The 21,134-nt window shown below is 39.4% G+C and overlaps 1 protein-coding gene and 1 long non-coding RNA gene across 2 annotated transcripts; both read right to left on the bottom strand.

Annotated features, from left to right (window-relative positions):
* Nucleotides 1-2,385: 2,385 nt before the first annotated feature.
* Nucleotides 2,386-7,671, bottom strand: LOC122569121 (U1 small nuclear ribonucleoprotein 70 kDa-like). The gene is given in 9 exon segments (XM_043729662.1): nucleotides 2,386-3,492; nucleotides 3,577-3,932; nucleotides 4,016-4,256; nucleotides 6,418-6,444; nucleotides 6,447-6,491; nucleotides 6,774-6,855; nucleotides 6,923-6,985; nucleotides 7,080-7,262; nucleotides 7,404-7,671. Coding segments are annotated over 9 exon segments (1,305 nt in total). The 5' UTR covers nucleotides 7,548-7,671; the 3' UTR covers nucleotides 2,386-3,328.
* Nucleotides 7,672-9,106: 1,435 nt separating this feature from the next.
* On the bottom strand, nucleotides 9,107-11,778 carry LOC122569550. Its single transcript, XR_006317503.1, has 2 exons — nucleotides 11,598-11,778; nucleotides 9,107-11,480 (listed from the first exon to the last, which is right to left on the bottom strand). It is a non-coding gene; the product is annotated as an uncharacterized LOC122569550 (long non-coding RNA).
* Between the last annotated feature and the right edge of the window lie 9,356 nt (nucleotides 11,779-21,134).

Below are 21,134 nucleotides of genomic sequence, written 5' to 3'. Positions count from 1 at the left end.
TTGAACGTTCGAAGACAGCGGTTCCTAAAAGAAAATTTGTTGTGTTTGATCAAATAGCAAAACGTACGTCATAACTTTATGCAGCGTTGAATTGAAACAGTATAGAGAGCGCGCTCGAAGCTAGTATGTACCTTTCGTGAGAGGTCCTTTATCTTCTCCAAGTAATACCGTTTAGAAAGATTAATCGGCAAGCAATTTTTATCCGAAAAGCTCGATAAGGGGAATAAGCTCGCAGAGCAGTGCAATCGAATCGACTTTAAAGTTATATGAAATAGAATTACGGTGGAGCTTCAAGTCGTATTCGGTTTACGATGCCGGATCGTGGATCACGGATACGAGCGATGCACCAAATGTGTGCTTTGCCCCAGTTCTCAAAAGGACCGAAAAAATTAATGAAATTTAACGGTACCGGAGAACCAACGGCTATCGCCACATAATCGCGAACGTTTTATTTCGCTTGATGGCGTCGAACATTTTATGTAGGTATTTTGACACAAACAAATAATTTAGAATGATAGTACAACAAACATACTGCTAATACCATACTGCTTTAATACAAAACCACGTAACAAACTGTTTCGACGTACCGAAAACAGTTATTTTTCTACTAAGCAATTTCAAAGCGAAATGATTTCATGTACAGAGATATTGTTGGAAAGAGTATTCAAGATCAATATCAAGTTCTTGAATTGAAATTTCTTATCTGACATTTTCAGATTCAATGATTAAATAATAAAACCATAAAAACATAAAAATAAAATAAATAATTAAAACCAACGGAATGTACATTGACCTTGATTATAAATAATTACAATCTCCTTTATACTACTTAAAGGCAATACAATTTTAGAAATCTATTGTTTCGACTACATAAACTTTTCCCGCGTTGAAACGTTACCGTGAAGTTTATCAATAGAATAGCAGCTCCGGTAGAAAAGTGGCATTCGTTAGTGGCGTTATCACCAATGACAAGAAACCGATCCAAACTCGGAACCGCTAATAATTAAACACTCTACGGCGGAGGGTAAGAGGCACTGAGTTGAGAAACGAGGCGAACCGCTTTTTAAGTTACTTACGCCTGCGGTTTTCCAATTTATTGGGCCGGAGAAAATATGCGGTTAATTCAACCAACTGTTTCTTGTTAAACTATTTCATTGGGTGCCCCGCTGTCACCGTCATCTTCTGTCGTTCTCGAACAAAACAACATTGAAACGTATTCTTAAAATTGTTTTATCGCAAGTAACTCTTAATTACAAAAAAATAAGCTCAATTTCATGTACATTTCGATCGTTGAAATTTCGTTTATACAATTTTACATAATTAAAAAAAAGAGAAGAAAAAATACCAGATATTATATAGCTGTCTCCAAGATTCTTTTGGTCCAAATGGCGAGCGATATTCGATAGGATCGAACCGAAGATCAGGCGTTACTCGTCTTCGAGCTTCTATAGGTATTCGATTATCGACGGGCTCGAAGAAAAATCGAGAAATCTCGTGCAACTGTTCGAATAGAATAACATCGTAAAGTCGACACAATTTGCCAGGTTGATTTTTAGACTGGTGAACGATAGGCGACGATATGGAATCAGGAGCAATTCGGAGTTATTGCAGGGGAATTGTAATTTCCGGGTAACGCGCGCTTGATGTGGCGGGGCTAGTTGGCATCAGACTGTGACATCACGCAAATAGGATAAGGAATTTCTACTCTCTCTAGTCCGATGTTTTTGAACAACTACCATATCTGCTTTTGATTAATATTTATTTCAACGAATCACACGTCTCTTTTTGCTTTGTCCTTTACTTTTACATCATCAAATAAATCGCTGTTTTCGAATATGCATTAATTAATTTTCTATAAAGTAGACCTAAATTTCATTTACATTTAATTCCACTGGTTTCATACGATATAAGTATTAAAGTCAGAATTTCGAAGCCAAGGAAATACAAGATAGATCAAAATAATTTGTATGAATGACGTTCTCATAATGATGACCGTTAATATATTTACCTGTACTTGAAGATAAAAAGCTTCCCTCAAAAATGTCAAAAGCGCCATACATCTACGGCAGCGCTATGCACCGAAGTTCGACAATCAATCACTGGCGCCAATTCTGAATGGTAGATAGTTCCGTAAGTTTGAACATTTAATAATTTGTATAACGCTTTCTCCAATAGAATACAAGAATAACGGTTACAATGGATACAAAAATAATAAGAAAATGGAGGTGAAGACAAGTAAGTAATTGATAAAGGCGAAGTCTGTTTCATTCGCGCATGTGGTATTTCTTTTACGATTTGATTTTTCCGATTGAAGTGAAGTTCAAGAATAACATACTGTTAAAAGAAAGCTATACTATTTCTCGTAATAGAATACCTACAATACAATTACCCTAAACAAATTTATTCAAAGTACAGTAATTTTATCGCTGCAATTGATTTTCTTGGAAGTTTTCACTATTTTTAATCCTGGTATCGACATCATATACACAGGTAAGAGACCGGAATGATTTGGTCCAGTTAATACGCGATGATCCGGTCACTTACGGTAAATGTAACCAAAGATAACTCTGGTTCGATACCTCAACGCCCGGTACATGCATACATCTACATAGGTACATTAACACAAACGTCATATTTCATCTTTCACAAATCTTTGTAAATGTTCTAAACAACAAACTTGTTCAGCTATCAGTTAAGTTCGTCGAAACTTACCAGACATATAAATGTTAAAATCGTGTATATAAATTGCCTTTATACGAATATTTACTTTTCAGTTTCACAAATTATGAAAAGCAGAAATAAATGCCAGGATAAGCAGTAAACGTAAGTGTGTAATTTGTTTTATTTGTATATATATATATATATAAATATACATGTAGCAGTCGTGAAGGTATGTACACATTTAGAGAATATTGGAATTATCGTAGACACAAAAAAATTCGAATATCTATAAACCTACCAGTTCCATATTGCGAGGTCTCACACAAATTGCTATAATTGAAATTCATGAACTTAATTCTGATAATATTTAATATGTACCTAAATTCATTTACCGAAATTACCTTGGTACCAATTGTAAATATACAAAAGTCCGAATCAACAAAGTAAAAATAATTGCATATAAATCAATAATCCAAATCTGCTTACCTTGCAATATCCTTACTGAGTACCTGGTCGCTGTAGATTCTACAGAAACTAAATACTCAATGCAGTCGATTCGATGTTATACTAATATCAGTAGGAAATACAATATATTATTGGCAATTGCGTTAATTCATCATGTCGTGCGTGGTAACGAAAAAAAACAATATAAGAGATATCATCGAGATCAATAGTCTTGTACGGAATCATAGTTATTGTAGGGAGGGGGATCTGGACGACCTTCAGGAATTCTGTATTTCTCTTCTACTTCTTGGTCATTATCATCTTCGTATTTTACAGCGGTAAAGTATGATCCAGACGTTGAGAAAGTGTTACTATAGTCAGGGTAATCTGAAAAATTTTCGTATGAAAATTAATATTCCAACGAATTAACTGATTTAAATGAGACTTGGCAATATATTAAGAAAAATGTACCATCCAGAGGTTCTTCTTTGATTCGGATTTCTTTCGTATCTTCATCCTGACGATCACCCCGATCTTTTCTATCTCTACGTTCACGATCACGATCACGCTTGTCCCTCTTACGGTCCCTATCGCGATCGCGTTCGTTACTCCTAGAACGTCTTCTCTTACGATCTCGATCACGGTCACGGTCACGATCTCGATCTCTCCTGTCACGTGGCCGTTCGTCTCTTTGAATCTCTTCAATATCCGGATCAGGTAAGCGATCACGGCTGCTACGTCTACGTTTTCGATCGCGTGACCTACTTCTTGTCCTTCTTTTACGGTCGCGAGACCTTCTACGTTCTCTATCCAAGCGATCGCGATCTCTGCACAAAATATGAACATATAACAGAATTTAGTACATTTCTATTCAAAACATTACAAATGTATATACAGTATGAACGTTTACCTATCTCTATCAAGGCGTCCAGAATTCTCCCTCTCTCGTTCCAAACGATACCGTTCTCGTTCTCTTTCATTGTCTTCCCGACCAGAGTGCTTAATATTTACGTCTGGTCCACCTCTTCGCGTTCCGCCAAGTCCACCACCCAGCCTTCGCGGAAGCCACCCTTTCACGGTTCTGGCACGTTCGACATCCACCAATACTCTGCGACCATCTATTTTCTTACCATCCGCATGTTTATAAGCAGCTAGAAGTACCGATTAAAAATTACCATTTGCTCGCGATCCCACTTTCACTATTTAGTAAACTATGGGACTTCTATGTCCCAAGGAAATAAATCTGAGGTGGCAGAAAAGATTTTTATTCTAAAAAGACTTCAATCTTTAGACTTGACAGTGCGAATATCGCAACTAAGAAAATATCTTCTTCAAAAGGCTTTTTTCCACGGACCGTGAAATTTCAACAATTCTCGTTTAAGTACAAATGAAAAATATGCAAACACGAATACAAGAACAGTCTGAGAATGCGATACTGAAAATACAAAAGAGATAATAAATCGAGTATCGAACGATGCATTCACTATATTACCTATACATGATTCTTTTTTTTTTCCCGATATTATTTCTATTTCCGTCAGATTTCTTATTATTGCCTCAACGATATTATCCAAACTAATAGTTGTCACTATTTTTTCAGAAATGATTGAGGTCGTAAGGTATCGGCACATATTATTCCTGATTATACACGTACCAATTATAACGTGCGTTCTTTTATAAAGTAAAATGTACGTACCATCACGAAACAAGAATCCTGGAATCTGAGACTGGTTAATTTCTGTATTCACGAGATATATATATACATATATATATATATATATATATACAGGAATGATGAGATTGCGTTTCTTTATGTATAAAGCGTACAAAGAGTCGAATATTCCGAGATCATGTTCGCTACGTTTCTAGAAGAAGGTCCGATGCCGTACCGTAATGATCATTTTACCGTATAAAATCACGAGTCTACGTTATATTCGCGGGGCATGAATCAGTAATAAAATGTACGGATTTTTCGGTACCTTAAATCTACGTTTGTAAAGTTCAAAAAGTATAGCAGATACAAAAATACCTACCGCGGCTACTTACGTACGGAAGTTAACACAAATCTTAGAAGTACGTTTAATCGTGAAATGAACTTGTAAGAGACTCGCGAGCATAGAGTAGGCCAGCGCGTATGCTATTCATTGGGAAGGTGCCCAGTCTTCATATGTTCGTTCAATCTCCGAAGAAGTTTACTTTGCATTTACCTGGTGCGCTTTTTTTTCTACTTACGACCAAACCGTGCGCAAGTATCGTTATACTTTATATATTATACTGTGTTCTAATCATATATTAAATTTAACGTAACGTTAAACGGCTTGTGTTTTTCTCTTGTTTAACAAGGGGAACTTTACCTTCACGAAAAACGTTTGTTTACCTTTTGAACATACACGTATTATTTTCTATGCACGCTTTCCAAGGAATTAACTAATTCGAGATGAAAATCCGAAGCCAGATTTTTCGAATAAATTAGTATTCTATATCGAAATTGATATGTTCAAGGACTTAAATGTAAACAATTGATTGAGAAAGAATGATTAGATGACCTTCCAAATAAGATGATAACTAACTAATTTAAAACTTTAGTAAAACGAAAACAGCGACGAAATAAGATGCTCGAGAAAGAACAATCATTTAGTTTGGAACATGCAATTTGGTACTAGACCTAACGAGAAAATATCTTTTGTCATAGAGTCCATTTATGATGCCCGACATTCGCTTGGTACACGTTTCTACATAAATTTTAAGAGAGAACAGTTTGACCTACAAGTACTTATAATAATATGCCCATTACAAGAAAAAAAAAAGTAGGTGCTACAACCAAGACACGATGAAGTGTATTGTATTACCCAATGATGCATGATTGTTAATGTATTATTGAGAGAGAATGCGGTTAAATTTTAGTCGAAGAAATTTAAACATTATCTGTTCATACCTATATATATATATTATATATATAATTTTTATATAATATATATATAGATAGTTTGGTTATCACATTTGCAATCTATCTTTATGTACAGACGCAAAGTCTAACTGCTTGCAGAGCGTGTCCCTGAACCTTTTCCCTAAAAGCCCACCAATCAATTTCAATGTAGAATGCTAACTTTTGCAAACCGTGTAGTTAAAAATAAAAGAGTTTCAGCCCAAATGGAAAAGAGTCCTGACTCCCAATATTTTAAAAGTATAACTATCGGCAACCCCCAGAGGGGTGGTACTCAAAAACCGCAAATATAACAAAATCAGATAAATAGGGTAAGCATAGACGCTAACAAACGTTGTTGTATGTTGGATCTTACCACACATACAAACCTATCATATCAGGCAGGTTCAGGGATTTTGCATGGAATAGTGAACGGCACTAGTTGCCGGCAGCGGCCACCACGCTGTACCAAGAACAAGATAAAAACTGCATTAATCAAGACAGCCAATATTTCTTTTTTCAGTTGATCGTTTACCATATATGCATTTACAGAATGGTAATCCTGCATGGATGTATGGCGGGACCCCCCATACCGTCTGGTTTAGTACCAATGAAAATGGGTAGCCTAACTATAGCCCTGCCCCACTATAACTAGCTGGAAGTGACGCTAAGTAAAGTGAAATTCCAGACTATGGACTCACTGAGGTTCTCAACAAGGGATTGATGTTTCTTGTATTTTACTTACAGTGCATATCTCTTTCGTGCTCATATTCAATGAACGCATATCCCCTAGGTTTGCCATTTATTGTATTATGAATTACCACTATCTAAAATATTGAATAAAAATCTTAATAATATATACAATTCAAAGCAAACTAACTTTTATTCACGTACCTTTTTTACTGGACCATATACTTCAAATTCTCTTCTAAGTTTGGATTCTGAAGTATCATAGTTCTAAAAAGAATGTGATAAGAACATAAATAGAAAGTAAAACGTTTTATTGGCATGGTTGTATGAAAATTAGTCTTCACTCATAGGAAATACTCACTATCCGGGCTACGAAGAGAGTTTTAAAAGGATCTGCTGTTACATTTGGAATACCAGCAGGATCCCATACCGCGATTTCTTGCTCTAATTTATATGCCACTTGCTCGGCGCGTTCTCTTCTTCTGCGTTCGAGGCGTTCTTCCCTCGTTTCCACACGTACTGGCGGTGGTGTGTCTTTGGGTTCCTATAAAAAATGTACGTTATAGCTTCGTTATTACATTTCGTAAATCATTAAATGCTATCGATAGGCTGTCTTTAAACAAAAAAGACATTTCCACAATACGCGTATGCGTATAATATGAAAGTTTATTTCAATTTTTGTTACCTCGAAATATTTAAGGAAACCTCCAACGCCGATATAGCCTCCATTTTTCTTCTCATGCGGGAGCTTGCTAACCGGTGGTAAATAAGGTATTGGATCACGCGGAGCAAAAAGTGCTAACAAATTTGGAGGCAGAAATTGCGTCATTTTCTCAGGTACACGAAAGATACGATACTAGTTTTAGTAAAATACCGAATCAAACAGCATCTTCATGTCTCAAACAACACCCCAAAATGGCGACGATATTCCTACCGTCCAAGTATGATTACTACTAAATTGTAGCTTGAGCATAGACTACGAAAAGAAGCCTTTATCGAGTTAGTAAGTTTTTAACGAAACGGAAGGTCATGTAAATCCCTAGTGTATGCATGTGGAACTAGAGCGATTTGAAAAGAAAATTGCTTTTTCATCGACATACATGATAAATTGTATTGTGTAAAATCATGAACAGAGAAATATTTCTACGTTCATGTGAAAAATAAACATACACATGAAGCTCTTTCGCAGACAAAAAGTCCTAGGCAATGTCGGAATAGTAAAAGTATAGTGTCGATCTTGAAATAGGATTTCTATTGTTGCGATATTGTCTGCAGCAATTCCACCACATATGGTATCACAAATTCTTTTCATTCACTATCATTGATACAATCGATAATCAGAACTACAACTAATAAGATATTCAGAACTATACAAGAAAAAGCAATAAAATTTCGATTTCCATCAACGCAATTAACTTTCTTACTGGATAAATCTCAATTGTACAATATATAAATAAAATAAATGTTGTTTTCAAAACTTAGATTTGTAAATTCGAGAATTATAAGCTGCATGTCATTTGCTAACTAGTGAAACTCGAATGTCACTAGTCGACAGCCGATAGTTGCAGTCACAGCAATCAAATTTTGTTTACACATATTCTGATTACACATTACTTGATCACACATATTCTGCATAAACTATGACAGACAATAAGACAGTTAATATGGCACCGAGTTATATCAGACATCTCTGGTTCTATACGATGTTAGATTCATGCTTATATAGATTAAATACAATTATTTATATAAAAACCATTTCTCACATTATCATCATCATTTTGTTTATTCGTCATCATTGATATCGATATTTAAAATTGACGGTATTTTCATTATTTAGTCAATATTTACCAGAAATTCCTCCAGATGCCTCTGCTTGTACGTGAAACACTAGATATTCTGCTATGATAAACAGTTTACATTTTACAATCAGCCACAAGGTGGCGCCGCCTATACCTCAAACAGGGTTTGGTACGACATCAAACGGTAGAACAGTGCATTATTATTGTGACATTTACATTTCCGCGGGTTAATTATTAGTTGTTTCGCAAATTTTAGTTAAAATACCTTATTTCTTTCAATAACAAAGTGTTCGATGTTAGAATCATAGAACAACACGTAAGAGGCTTAGCAAATGTGAGTACAATTTTGAAATTTGATTGATCATAATGCATGTTGTACAACATGCTGAGGGTACGAAATAAGTTCGATCGTATGGCTGCCATGACGTCATATCCGTTTGTTTAGGATTAGTGCACGTTACGATTAACTTAAATTACTCGTTGAATAAAACATTTATGCAGCATTTTAGAATCCAAGTCCTTAAAATTTTTATTTTGAATAATAATATTTAGCCATTATAATACGTTTCAGAAAGAAGGAAAAATGAAATACGTTTCATGGAAAACGATTTATTTACGTAACTTCTTTTTAAATGTTGTTCAATACGTTTACAAATAACTTAATTACATTCGCATACAGTTATTTAACGTCTAAAGTGGAAGCGTGAAACAAAGCACAAACTCTGAAATAAACGTTTATTTTATGAACAGATAGAAATGGAATTAGAAATAAAATTTTCCGATAAGATATACGCGTTACATCATCGTAATTGCATCGCAAGTAGGTACACTTCTATGTCTGTAGTATACCAACTCGTACTAGACTTTGTACTTTCCGTCGAACAATTGCCAGGTTCTATCGTCTAAAGAATTTTCGTTGTTACAAACGCAATAGATTTTTCAGGAAGGAAACACTTTTCGTCTTCGCGTTGTATTTTATAATTCCCTATAAAATTCCCTATCATATCACGCATACCTGATAACGACGATATACGTGTTACGTACATGTACTTACATAAATACGATTCTTCGTACGTTTATACGCCTGGCCGAAACTTGACTACTTTAAGTATGTACGTATCGAAAATTCCGAAATCGAAAGAGACGAAACGGTAGATGGAGCAAGGAAAACTTGGTGTGTGCATCCGCATGAGCTTACATCATCGCAATTAAAATACAAACAGAAATCATAGACGCTCGCACGCACGCTACAGACGAGCTCGTATTTCTGTAATACATCGGCTCGCCGCGGACGCTAAAATAATGTAAGATGAATTTGACTTTCGTCCAATATTCAACGGTGCCATATACCTGCTCACGTTCTCGCGCTCGCACGTTCCGAATAAAGAACGCTATCCGCGGTTGCATCCGTGCACACGCACGACGAATACGCAACGCGACTCCACGCAATGCATACGGACACGGATGGCGCGCGCGCAATGCCTTCGATGTTCGTGATTCCGTGCGACCCGCGATTTTCACGATTCGCTGTCCGTTACGTTCTAACGTCGTACGATCTGTCTAATCGCTTGAAACGATCACGCTCGGGATTATTCGCTGGTAATAAAGTTTTTGTTTGTCTCGCGATTGTATAACGCGTAATCGTACGACAATTCCCGTCGGCACTGATTATTTCACTCGAACGCGACGATACCAACCGAGTAATTGCGCTCGTCTTTTTTCCTGCTGACAACTTGAACGATTCTTTTCTTCTTTTTATTTTCTTTCTTTTTTTTGGGGGGGCGTTCGGTCGTTGAACGAGACGCAACATTCTCATCGAATATCACGAGACGTTATCACGAGACCTTAACAAAGCACGATGTAAAATTTAGCGGAGCAAACTCGTGAAACGTGACGTATTGCTGCCCGAGCGAACGTTTATTAGAAGATGTAGCGGATTTAGCTGGAAGCAGTCGGAAAATTTCCAGCTATCGTGACACGTTCGATGCACGCGAGTTGGGAGACGCTGATGCAACTCGGCCGGCAGCTGCATGAAAATTACGCGTTCCGATTTCCGATAGTCACCGCAAACATTGGCACGCATCGAACCGCGATGCTTGAAACGCGACAAGAGCAGAAGACCGATAGCAGGAAGATGGAGAGAGAAGAAGGAAGAGGTCGTGATGAGAGATGGCGTTGAATATCGGAACGCACCCTCGCCCAAGGAAAAGATTCGATTGCACAGGCGTCGGCACGTCTCCGTCGAGTCGTATGCCGAGCATACTTGTGAGAATGTGCCCGTTTCCCGACTGCCATCTTGCTTTTGCGTGATGTCACGGCGTGGCCTACTTCCGAACACTCCACGTGCAAGGGTCATCGACCCTGCTCTCCTCTAGCCCCCTTTTGCCTAGCCGCTACCGTACAGAACCACGGATACCAAATGCTCTAGCACCACAGGCCCTCCCTTGCCAACCCAACCACCAGCCAGAATTCCCACCTATCCGGCTCTCTCTCTCCTCCCCCCCCCCCTGTTAACCTCCTGAAACCGTACCTTTTCCTCTTCCTCTTCCACTTCCTCTTCCACTTCTTCTCTTTTCCTACCTTGTCCTCGTTCCCACTTTCCTTCTTCGTCCAAATTCAGCCTAGCTTTCTCTAATTGGCGTTGCTCGTCGTTCTTCGTATATCGATTCACCCTTGATCGTAAATGTCGATATAGGAAAATTAATACGCTCGAACCTCTGCAGGTAAACTAACTCGATGATGTAAGCGAAATTCCATCCTTGAGCTTTACTACAGCCTTACCTTCCAATTTTTCTTTTCTCTTGTTCTTTTCGGGGAAGATATTCGAACGTTCGATTTAACGAACGAACCGTACAGTGTAACGGGAATTTCTGCAGATTTCTCGAAAAGCCAAAGTGATAAAAAAGTAGGATTCAGTGTTATTGGAAAGAAACGTTGCACTTTGGATATCAGAATTTACCAATCTAGAGCATTGAGGGAGAAACAAGGTTATTGAGCGACGTAGGGCAACGATGTCTAGTCAACGGAAACAGTATCTGTTTTCATTTTGCGAAATTAGTTTTCAGTCGTATTCTCGTTACCTCATTCTGTTCGCTGCTATTGTCCAGCGAGTTCCAATTAGGTCACGTGCAAGCTGATATACAATTTTCTCTCTGTGCGAGAATATTACGTATTTAGCTTACCATTGCTCTTACGTATTTACGGTGTTGCCACTACGACTTATGCGAAACTACGAAGCTTAACGACGCGTTTGTTTTCAGAGAAGGGCGCTCGCTCTACGTTCCTCGATAGAGCAACCCACGTGGAAAATCGAAGGACGAACCGAAGAGATCGCCGACTCGCGTAAGTTCGTCTTACACTAAATGTTCGTCGTTTGCTAGAATTGCTCATACGCGGGTAGACGGAGCTCGGGGAAGCATCGTGCGTACGCACCTGCTACTCTTCGCATCTACTGAAACTCCTTACGTAACAAAGGCATCGACCAAAACAGCACATAGCAGAATGGCTATGTCCATTGTTCGTTCCACGGATCGCCGCTTTCTATTCGAAAAAGCATCTCGCTCGGCCTCTCGGTTCGCAACGAATTCGCTCTTTCCATCGAAGTTGCTCGAGTCGTGTTATCGTTAACGTACATAGACGGAAATTTTGGCCACGTAGAACGATCTCTACGAATTTATCGCGCGGTTCACGGTTTCTAGATGGCTCTTTCTTTCCTACGCCTACGTATCAAGCGTTAAAATATCCTTACCTTTAGACTAAATTTAGTAAGCTAAAAATTACCTGTACACGATGTGGTAGTTTTATATAAAGTCGTCAGACCGATGTACGGTTTAAAAAAAGAGCGGAACACTGGCAGATTCATGAAGACGTATCCTGTTCGTGTGCCACAAACCAGGCTCGGGTCAACGGAGTTGGGAAACGCCGAACGTAACGCGGTGCCGTACCTTGGAATCATGTGCGCGCACACGTACCGCGCGTACGTGTGTACACGCGTACACGTTGGTCTTCCGAGCTGAGCACGAGCAAGTCCGTACACTTTACGCTCGTCCATCCACTTTTCTCGGTGAGCGGAAGAATCCCAAAAAGGGTCAATGCTCGATTTACTACGCTACTTTCAATCTTACTCGACGTGTCTCTTTTCCGCCGTGATTTCTTACCTGCCATGCGCTTCTTAATCACCTCACCTTCGTTCAAGCTCTTCGTTTCTATTTATTTGTATTTGCACGGGGCTCGTATTTCCGTGTTTCTGCGATATCTCTTCCATTCGAATAATACCAGATGCGTTGGTTTATCGTGAGAAAGGAAGAGCAGCTCGTCTCGAGAGATTAGACTTTGTTCAATCAGGTCGCATCGCTTTCTCCGATGCTACGAAACGAAAGGCGAAACGTCGTACGCGTCGCATGGAAATGATAGTGGAAGCTCGTGCATGAAATGAAAGAAATGAAACAAAGGATCGATACGGAGAAGAAGGCGTATTCGCAACGCGACTGATATGGCCTGCTAATCTGCCACTATGTGTGAGCGCGTATAGATCGGGTAAAAATAATTTCCGACCAATCTAAATATTTCTAAATGTCACATTTACATTCCATTGGAAACGATACAACGCAGATTTTTTGTTACCTGTGAAATTGTTAAACCCATGGCAACATCGTTGCCATAACTGCGATCCGCTTTTTCACATCTCTCGCACTGTTTACGTGGAACATTCGGTTTTTAAAATTGTAAACGACTACGTATGTATAGGTCGCTGGGAAATTTTGCAGCTATTAAAGCTCGATGCAGTGCTCCTCCGAGAACGCAATATTTCAGAATATTTCTCCTTTGTTTTATACGTCCCTGTTGAACAACGACGCCTCTGATAGTTGTATTAACACTGGAACTACCGCACCAGTCAAATTGACTGGTTTTACGATTTTATTTTCAAATCCCTACTTTATGTTATATTTTTTTCCACAATGATGTAGTGACTTTCGCAACGATAACTAAAAGAATAATATAATGAATTTTATTTTGATTTTTACGTATTCAAACCGAAAATAATTTTTATGCCAAAACCAGTCAAAATGACTGGTAGTTGTCAAAGTGTAAAAGGATCTTGCAATCTAACCACTTTCCTCGTTTCCTACAACTTGCCACGCGTTTTTCAAATTTTTACCGCGTATCATTCGATATGACAATATCAGTTATCAGGAAAATTCCGGATCTATCGCTGGATGTTAAGACTAGAAATACCACAACAGTGAAAATGACTGGTTCTACAATTTTATAAATTTGTCAACCCTCGTTTAGGAATCATGGTGCCAGATGGATTAATAACACCAAAAATGTACTACATAACATGGAATTGCCTTTGTAAGAAAGTAATAAATCAATAAATATAAAAATATCCTATTATTACGTATTTTTTAAAGACCAGTGATTTTCACTGGTTTTGGTAGAAATAGCTTCGTGTTAACTATCGGTAGTTCTAGTGTTAACGCTATAACACTATATTTATTGATTTAATACTTTCTTACAGAAGAAATTCCATGTTATGTAGTACATTTTTGGTATTTTTAATCCAGCTGGGACCATCATCCCTAAACGAGGGTTGACGCATTTATAAAATTGTAGAATCAGTCATTTTGACTGGTGTGGTATTTCTAGTGTTAACATCCAGCGATCTAGCGATCGATCCGGAATTTTCCTGATAACTGATAAAATCATATCGGATGATACACGGTAAAAATTTGAAAAACGTATGGCAAGTTGTACAAAACGAGGAATCTGGTTAATTGGGGTTCGATAAACAGATTGCAGGACCCTTTTACGCTTTCACAAGTACCAGTCATTTTGACTGGTGTTGGTATAAGTAGCCTCGATACAAAATTATTTTCAGTTTGAAAAACAAAATAAAATTCATTATATTATTATTTTAGTTATCGTTGCGAAAGTCATTACATCATTGTGGAAAAAAATATAACATGAAGCAGGAATTTTAAAATAAAATTGTAAAATCAGTCAATTTGACTGGTGTGGTAGTTCTAGTGTTAATCGTACACGTAAACGCGCCGATTCGCTCACACGGTAGCTAGGCCTTTTCTGTAAATCGAATTTGCCCACGTTGGAGAAACTTATCAAACGCGGTTTACGTTCCTTTTCACTTGCGCATCGTGTACGATCAATATCGTAATTTTGTCATGTTTTGATACATGTTCCTTCACGCTGATCACGCTTCAATCTCGGCCTTCTACCCGTGCGAATAAATAAATAAATAAATAAACTAGTCTGTCGGAATTATCAAACGTTGTAAATATAAGTTCCATTTCGATCGCCCGACGTTATAAATATTTACGTCTCGAGCGTCAAGGTGAACGAACATATCATAGGCGCGATTGTTGAAAACGACGTTAACACTTTGACTGCCACGTTGGCCATATCTGACCGGCCACAGTCAACAGTCAACGGCCAAGGAACATGATGTACCGAGAATCACCTGACGAAAATGCAATGCCAGAATTTCGTCGACGACGAACGATATTAACCGTTTGAGTCGCAAGCAGCGTTATCGCGCTGTTTGGATTTTGTGTGGAAAAGTGCCAGTACATTTGAACGCTACGGGCGACTGACGGTATTTTGTATTTCATTGTTATCTTTTCAATAATTGTTATTGAACAAAACTTGAATTATTTATAAACTAATAGTACGCATATATAATAATATAGATGTATTTCATAAAGTAACAAATATGACGAGCGCTATTATGCCGCTTGTTTCTCTTCGAAATCGATTAAGACAAGCGCTATCGCGCTCTTTCGATCACACATTTTCAATGACACATGAGACTCAAATGATTAACACTATGACTGCCACGTGGGTCATATATGACCCACCACGGTTTCTCCCGTGACGCCATGGTGGTTATTGGCGACCGGGACATTTGAACTTCTTACAATTGTAAAAATTGAATGAAAATTGATAGTTAGGGCATTTTGAATATAACCGATAAATAGAAGATACTTTGAAATAAAAAGTGCCCCGTTGAACGATTAAATATTTTTATTAGAACATCAATAAAAAAAATGAGAACAAATGTTGCATCTAACGGTGCACTGTGTTAAAACACTTTAAACATAAACGTGGCTCATCGATACAATCTGGACAATGGGTGGTCACCTTTTCGGTCCGACTCTTAGCCATTTTTCATCCTAACTGTTTAACATTTTTTTTATAGCACTTTCTGCAAAATTTTCGTGCCAAGTACGCTTGCCCTTCTTTCTTCTGCATTTCGGGTCGCGATCTTTGTCGAATAAGTATATTTGACGGCTCTGGTGAATGGCACTGTGTAAGGTGCGATGCGAGTGCCATTCTAAAATCTGATGCCTCGATTTTTGTTTTTGTTGCTTGTTATAGAGTATGATCGCGTTTGAAATCGATGTATTTGACGATAACTCTAAAGCTAATTTTATATACCACTCGAGGGTTCTTCTATGTGGTGTAGAATATACTATCATTCGATTTGATAAATCTACAGCACATTTTCCTCTGTTGTAATCTACCACTACCATTGGTTTATCAGAAACATAATTTTTTTCCGGACCTCTACCATTTCAGCCGAATGTTTCGTCGAAATCATAAAAATAATCATAAGACTGTTTCCTAATATCTTCTACGCGTTTCAACGATATATTCTGCACGTTTTGCTTACGACGAAATAACCAATGCGAATGGTTTGTTGAAATAAACGAAGCCTTGTTATAATATGTCACTATCAACAGTTACCAAGGCGCCACGGTGGTCACCCGCGACCACCAATAAGATAAACGGTACATTGGGCAAGAATGTTGTCTTACATCATCAATCTATTATTATTTTACCATTATATGCTTTGTGTAATAAAAATACTCCCGTGGCGTCCTCATCGAAACACGTGATTTCGGCGTGGCAGTCAAAGTGTTAATATTCCATTAGCCTATCGCGGATTACCAACAATCGCAAAATCTAACGTGGAAACGCGCCGAATTACAAGATCTGCAGGAAACGTCGAACACCGTGAAATAATTTCCTACCGAAAGAGCAGAAAATTTGTCTGTACTTTGAAATTGGAAAGTGTCGCGGTACGCGGCGATCGTTCAAAACGACAAGTGTGTCGCTCGCTGTTTGGCGGTAGACGAAGCAACCTTCGATAAATGTTAGTGGCAGAGACGCGGAAAATAGTCTACCAAATTTGTACTGGCAGCTGGTACGAAAATATCGGCGGTGTCGCAGGGTGAGTTGGCCGCGGTGAGCGACACGTAAATAATTAGTACTGGCCGGCAAAGTGTAAAAAGTAAAAAGAAGAGACAGAGGAGGGACGAAGGCGTGGTAGTGGGTGTGATGACGCGGAGGTATGACGCGAATATAGGATGAAGAGTCCAGCTTTCAGCGTTGAAGACGAGCGTACCCGAAGCAACTGAATTTTCAATGGTGGGGTTGGATCGATGGAAAGGTTGACCCAGTGACCTGAAACCTGGTGCGCCGGTTAGTTTACGAACTGCAACCTCGATCGATCTGAATGTGCTGGATATCCAATCGCAATTACATTTCCACCACCTTTCCGGTCAGCGAGCCAACGTTTTCGTATTTGTCGCGTTCCACTTCTAATTAGCAACTATCGGTAAGATTCGCTACGTTATCGTTCGACGGTGTATTGTACAATGCTCTTAAGGCAGCGATGCTCGTCTATCGAGAGGAAATGGCATTGTGTATCGCGTTTGTTTGAAATCAGAAACCGATGAGTTTGCGCTTGAAAAAAAAAAAAAAAAAAGAAAAGAAAAGAAGAAACGATGATGAAGAGTAGGCGTTACGAAGAGGTCGATTGCCACTTTTAGATATTTTTGATGAGAAGTTAACAATGTGCCGCCAATGATTTGATACAATTTCATTCGTACGATTTGCATCGCATTCGCGTGTATCGCGCTGGAATATCAAATGAAATATCAAGTTGTTTCGCGATCCTCTTTATCGTATCGTGGTTCGAATTTCAACGTCTTGAAATATATAAGCCGGCAAATAACGAGCCTCATTATCGGTTGCAGCGAAACTTGTTGACTATGCGATTCGTTGCATTTTACATAAAATCGGCACTTGAGGCACCGCGATAACCTACGGAACGCCAGGTTACGATGGTCTGAAAGCTAGCACGGGCAAATAAAAGTATCGATTGTAAAACGATACGGCGAAATGTCAAGATCGAGGCTTTATCGAGCGGAGAAATTATTCTTGCTAACATATGTAAATCCATTTATGTATAGTCGCCATCGAGAAGAAGTCCATCCTCGCAAGAGACGATAAGAACGTTCGAAGGATAAAAATAGGCAAGTCGCACGGATACTTGCTCATCTGGGTCACATTATTATATATAACATTCCAGACAAAATGCAGCGGGTGACTAACAGAGAGACTTTGCATCTTTCATTTGGCTATCTCACGTCAGACACTTTTCTATGTTGCATTTAAACGTAAATTGAAAATACCAAGTCGAATATGTCACAGTGTGTTACGTACACATATTTTATTGCTCGATTTCCAAAACTAAAATCTCCACGCGATTTTTACGCCAATCCCTCGTGTCAATTTGACACGCTTTTTAAACGCGAACGAATAAAATATCCCAATTATCCTTCTCTTTGTAGAACAATTTTTACCAAACTTTCTGACATTGACGCGCGATCATCGAAGCAACATGAATTATTCATCTTCTCATTTCGCTGATGCCTCGCCATCGCGTCGATCTGACACGCGAGAGACGCGTCAGGTCGCGAAAACGAGGCGCGGACGAGCATCGAACGCGATACATTGAATCTTCAAGGAAGAAGAGTAAAAGATGCAAAAAGAGGTAAATGAGGTACAGGTCGCGACAGTGCGAGATCATTTATCATCGCGTTGGTCTATATAAACGGGCAAGGAACGTGGACGCCAGGTTTTGAAACGCTCTATAAGGAGAATAGAAGAGAGATGCGCGTTAGGTGAGTAGGTAGCTGCGGGGTGCGAAGAGAATTTCGGTCGGAAGCATGCGCGCTCGGTTGCGATGAATCCAGGGCTCGATTCCCTTTGCCCCATTGAAATGTTGCTCCCTTTGCCTCCTCATCTCTCTATTGAGCTTCCACCCTGCGCTATTTATCCCCTTGCAGGAGGCAGGTGGCATCGAGGGAGAGGATACAGCGTACCGAGGGATACGCTGAAAACAGCAGGAACACAGGCAACAGGGGACGGATAACAGTAAATTGTTATTTTTTCAAACAGAATGATTTTATTTTGCCAATGCGGGAAAACACTGGCCGGTCGAGCGACTCTATTGGCTCGGTAGGAAATTAGTCGACGAAATACAAGGCGATTCGAGAGTTCCAAATATCCTCAAGTTTGCGTCCAGATGACGAAGATCTGCATTTTATCAACAAATTTGGAAATAACGTAGCACGCTAGTGACACGCGGTACGTTGAAACAGGTCGAACGAAACGAGAATCTCCTTCGTTGAAATCGGCTCGACGACGAAAAGTTGCGAGGGAGAATCGATGGTAATTTAGCCGACTCGTTACTCGTTGATAATATCAGCTTGACGACAGTATCAGCGATTAGAGACGCGTCGCGGAAGCTATATCCCGGTGAAAAGTGAGACGAAATGTTGTATCTAGAAGCTTTGCAACAGGGGTTGCGAGAGGAGCTGGATCGAGGTGGAAGGTGTAAGAGAGCAAGGGAAGAAGGACGTAGGAACGGAGGATCGTGGGTAAGGGTGAGGAAGGAGTGGGGAAACAAGGAGAGGAGAAACCAGGGCGCAAGTATTGATCCCAGCCTGGGTGGTTGACACATTTACCAAAAACTTGGCGTGGTCTAGTTTCGGTCTGAGGTCACGAAAGAAACAGCGAAGAAAATAGCTGTACGCTTTTTTCTACCGTTGAATTTTCTACGAACGCGGCTGACCCATATTTCCATTAATTAAAGCTGAAATCGCGATTGATTTCTGGCAACAGTGCAACGTGGCTTCGATGCTCCAATTTCGTTCGTAGCGTCCTCCGTTAAAGAGGACACGGATAGGGTGGGTATTTAAGCAACGTTAGAATATTAATTAAAATCGCTTCTACCGACGTACAGCTGCTGTCTTTTGTCCTCTGCCGAAGATATTTCCAAAGTTTACCAATTTTTTCCATTTACCCGAAATACTACGAATTGGAGAATTTACGTGGACGAGATACCTCGTGGCGCATCGAGTAAACGTTTGCCGTGGCAATGCGGGTTTCTAAATATCCGCTGCCTACTAAGCCGCTATCCAATTATGAAATATCTGGTATATTCGCATAATTCTTGCCTGGTGTCGGACTAATTGGAAAGCGAAGCGTGCCAAAAACGTCCTCCTCCGCGATGTTCGACGAGAACACGCTGTCTACAATGACGATGATAGTGAACAGACTGCAGCAGCAGTTTGGAAGCTAGCAATCCTGATATTTACAGACGCATCGGTCATAGCAATCTACACAGCCTGCAAAGGCCTCCTTGCGTATCTGCTGCTTCAAAGCGTCTTCAACGTGTAGCCAGACACAGGCAGAAGTAGCAGCTCCACGATAACAATACGTGCGATCGTTTTCCCACGATGCTTCATGGTGCGTGAATTATGGGAAAGTAGAAATGGTGTAGGGTGGGGTTGGCTGGAGTGGGGTAGAATAAAAAATGGAAAAATTAAATTGGTGATCTCATAGAGGGAAATCCCGTGGCCCGAACTCGGGAACTTTGCCAAATGGGTCAGAGCTCGTATCGAGCTGGTACAGCAGCTACATCGTTGTACTGCTGACCTCAGCCCTCCTTGCCCTTCTTCTGCCCGCGTTCTCGTCGCCCTAGATGGCGATCTACAGTGATTCTAGAGCGAGGCCACCGACACAGACCAACTACATACATATTTTGTCGAGCTGCTCATCTTATGTCAGCCGTTCCTCTCCTATTGTTTCGCGACCGATGCCATCCTATCGAGCCTGCTGTCTCGTAAAAGTAATTCAATGAAAGTTAGCTCGCATGAGAGAGCATCTGCCACAGTCACTGGGCATCTTTCCTTTCAAATTACAAGCGGAAAAATGTATCGTCGTTTGCCGATGCATATTTTATCGCTCGCTGACAATTTCCACTTTTCAAACTCGCATCGGTACACTTTGTCGAATAGATAACGTTTAACACTGGAACCACCGATAGTTAACACGAAGCTATCTCTATCAAAACCAGTGAAAATCACTGGTCTTTAAAAAATACGTAATAATAGAACGTTTTTATATTTGTTGATTTATTACTTTCTTACAATAGCAATTCCATGTTATGCAGTACATTTTTGGTATTATTAATTCAACTGCGACCATCATCCCTAAACGAGGGTTGACAAATTTATAAAATTGTAGAACCATTTTCACTGCCGTGGTATTTCTAGTCTTAACATCCAGCGATCGATCCGGAATTTTCCTGATAACTGATATCGTCGTATCGAATGATACGCGGTAAAAATTTGAACAACGTGTGGCAGGTTGTAGAAAACGAGGAAACTGGTTAATTGGGGTTCCATAAACAGATTGCAGCATCCTTTTACACTTTGGCGACTACCAGTCATTTTCACTGGTTT

This window comes from Bombus pyrosoma, linkage group LG7 (assembly GCF_014825855.1).
Source record: "Bombus pyrosoma isolate SC7728 linkage group LG7, ASM1482585v1, whole genome shotgun sequence".
Classification (NCBI taxonomy): Eukaryota; Metazoa; Arthropoda; class Insecta; order Hymenoptera; family Apidae; genus Bombus; species Bombus pyrosoma.
This window is presented reverse-complemented; position numbering and strand designations above follow the sequence as displayed.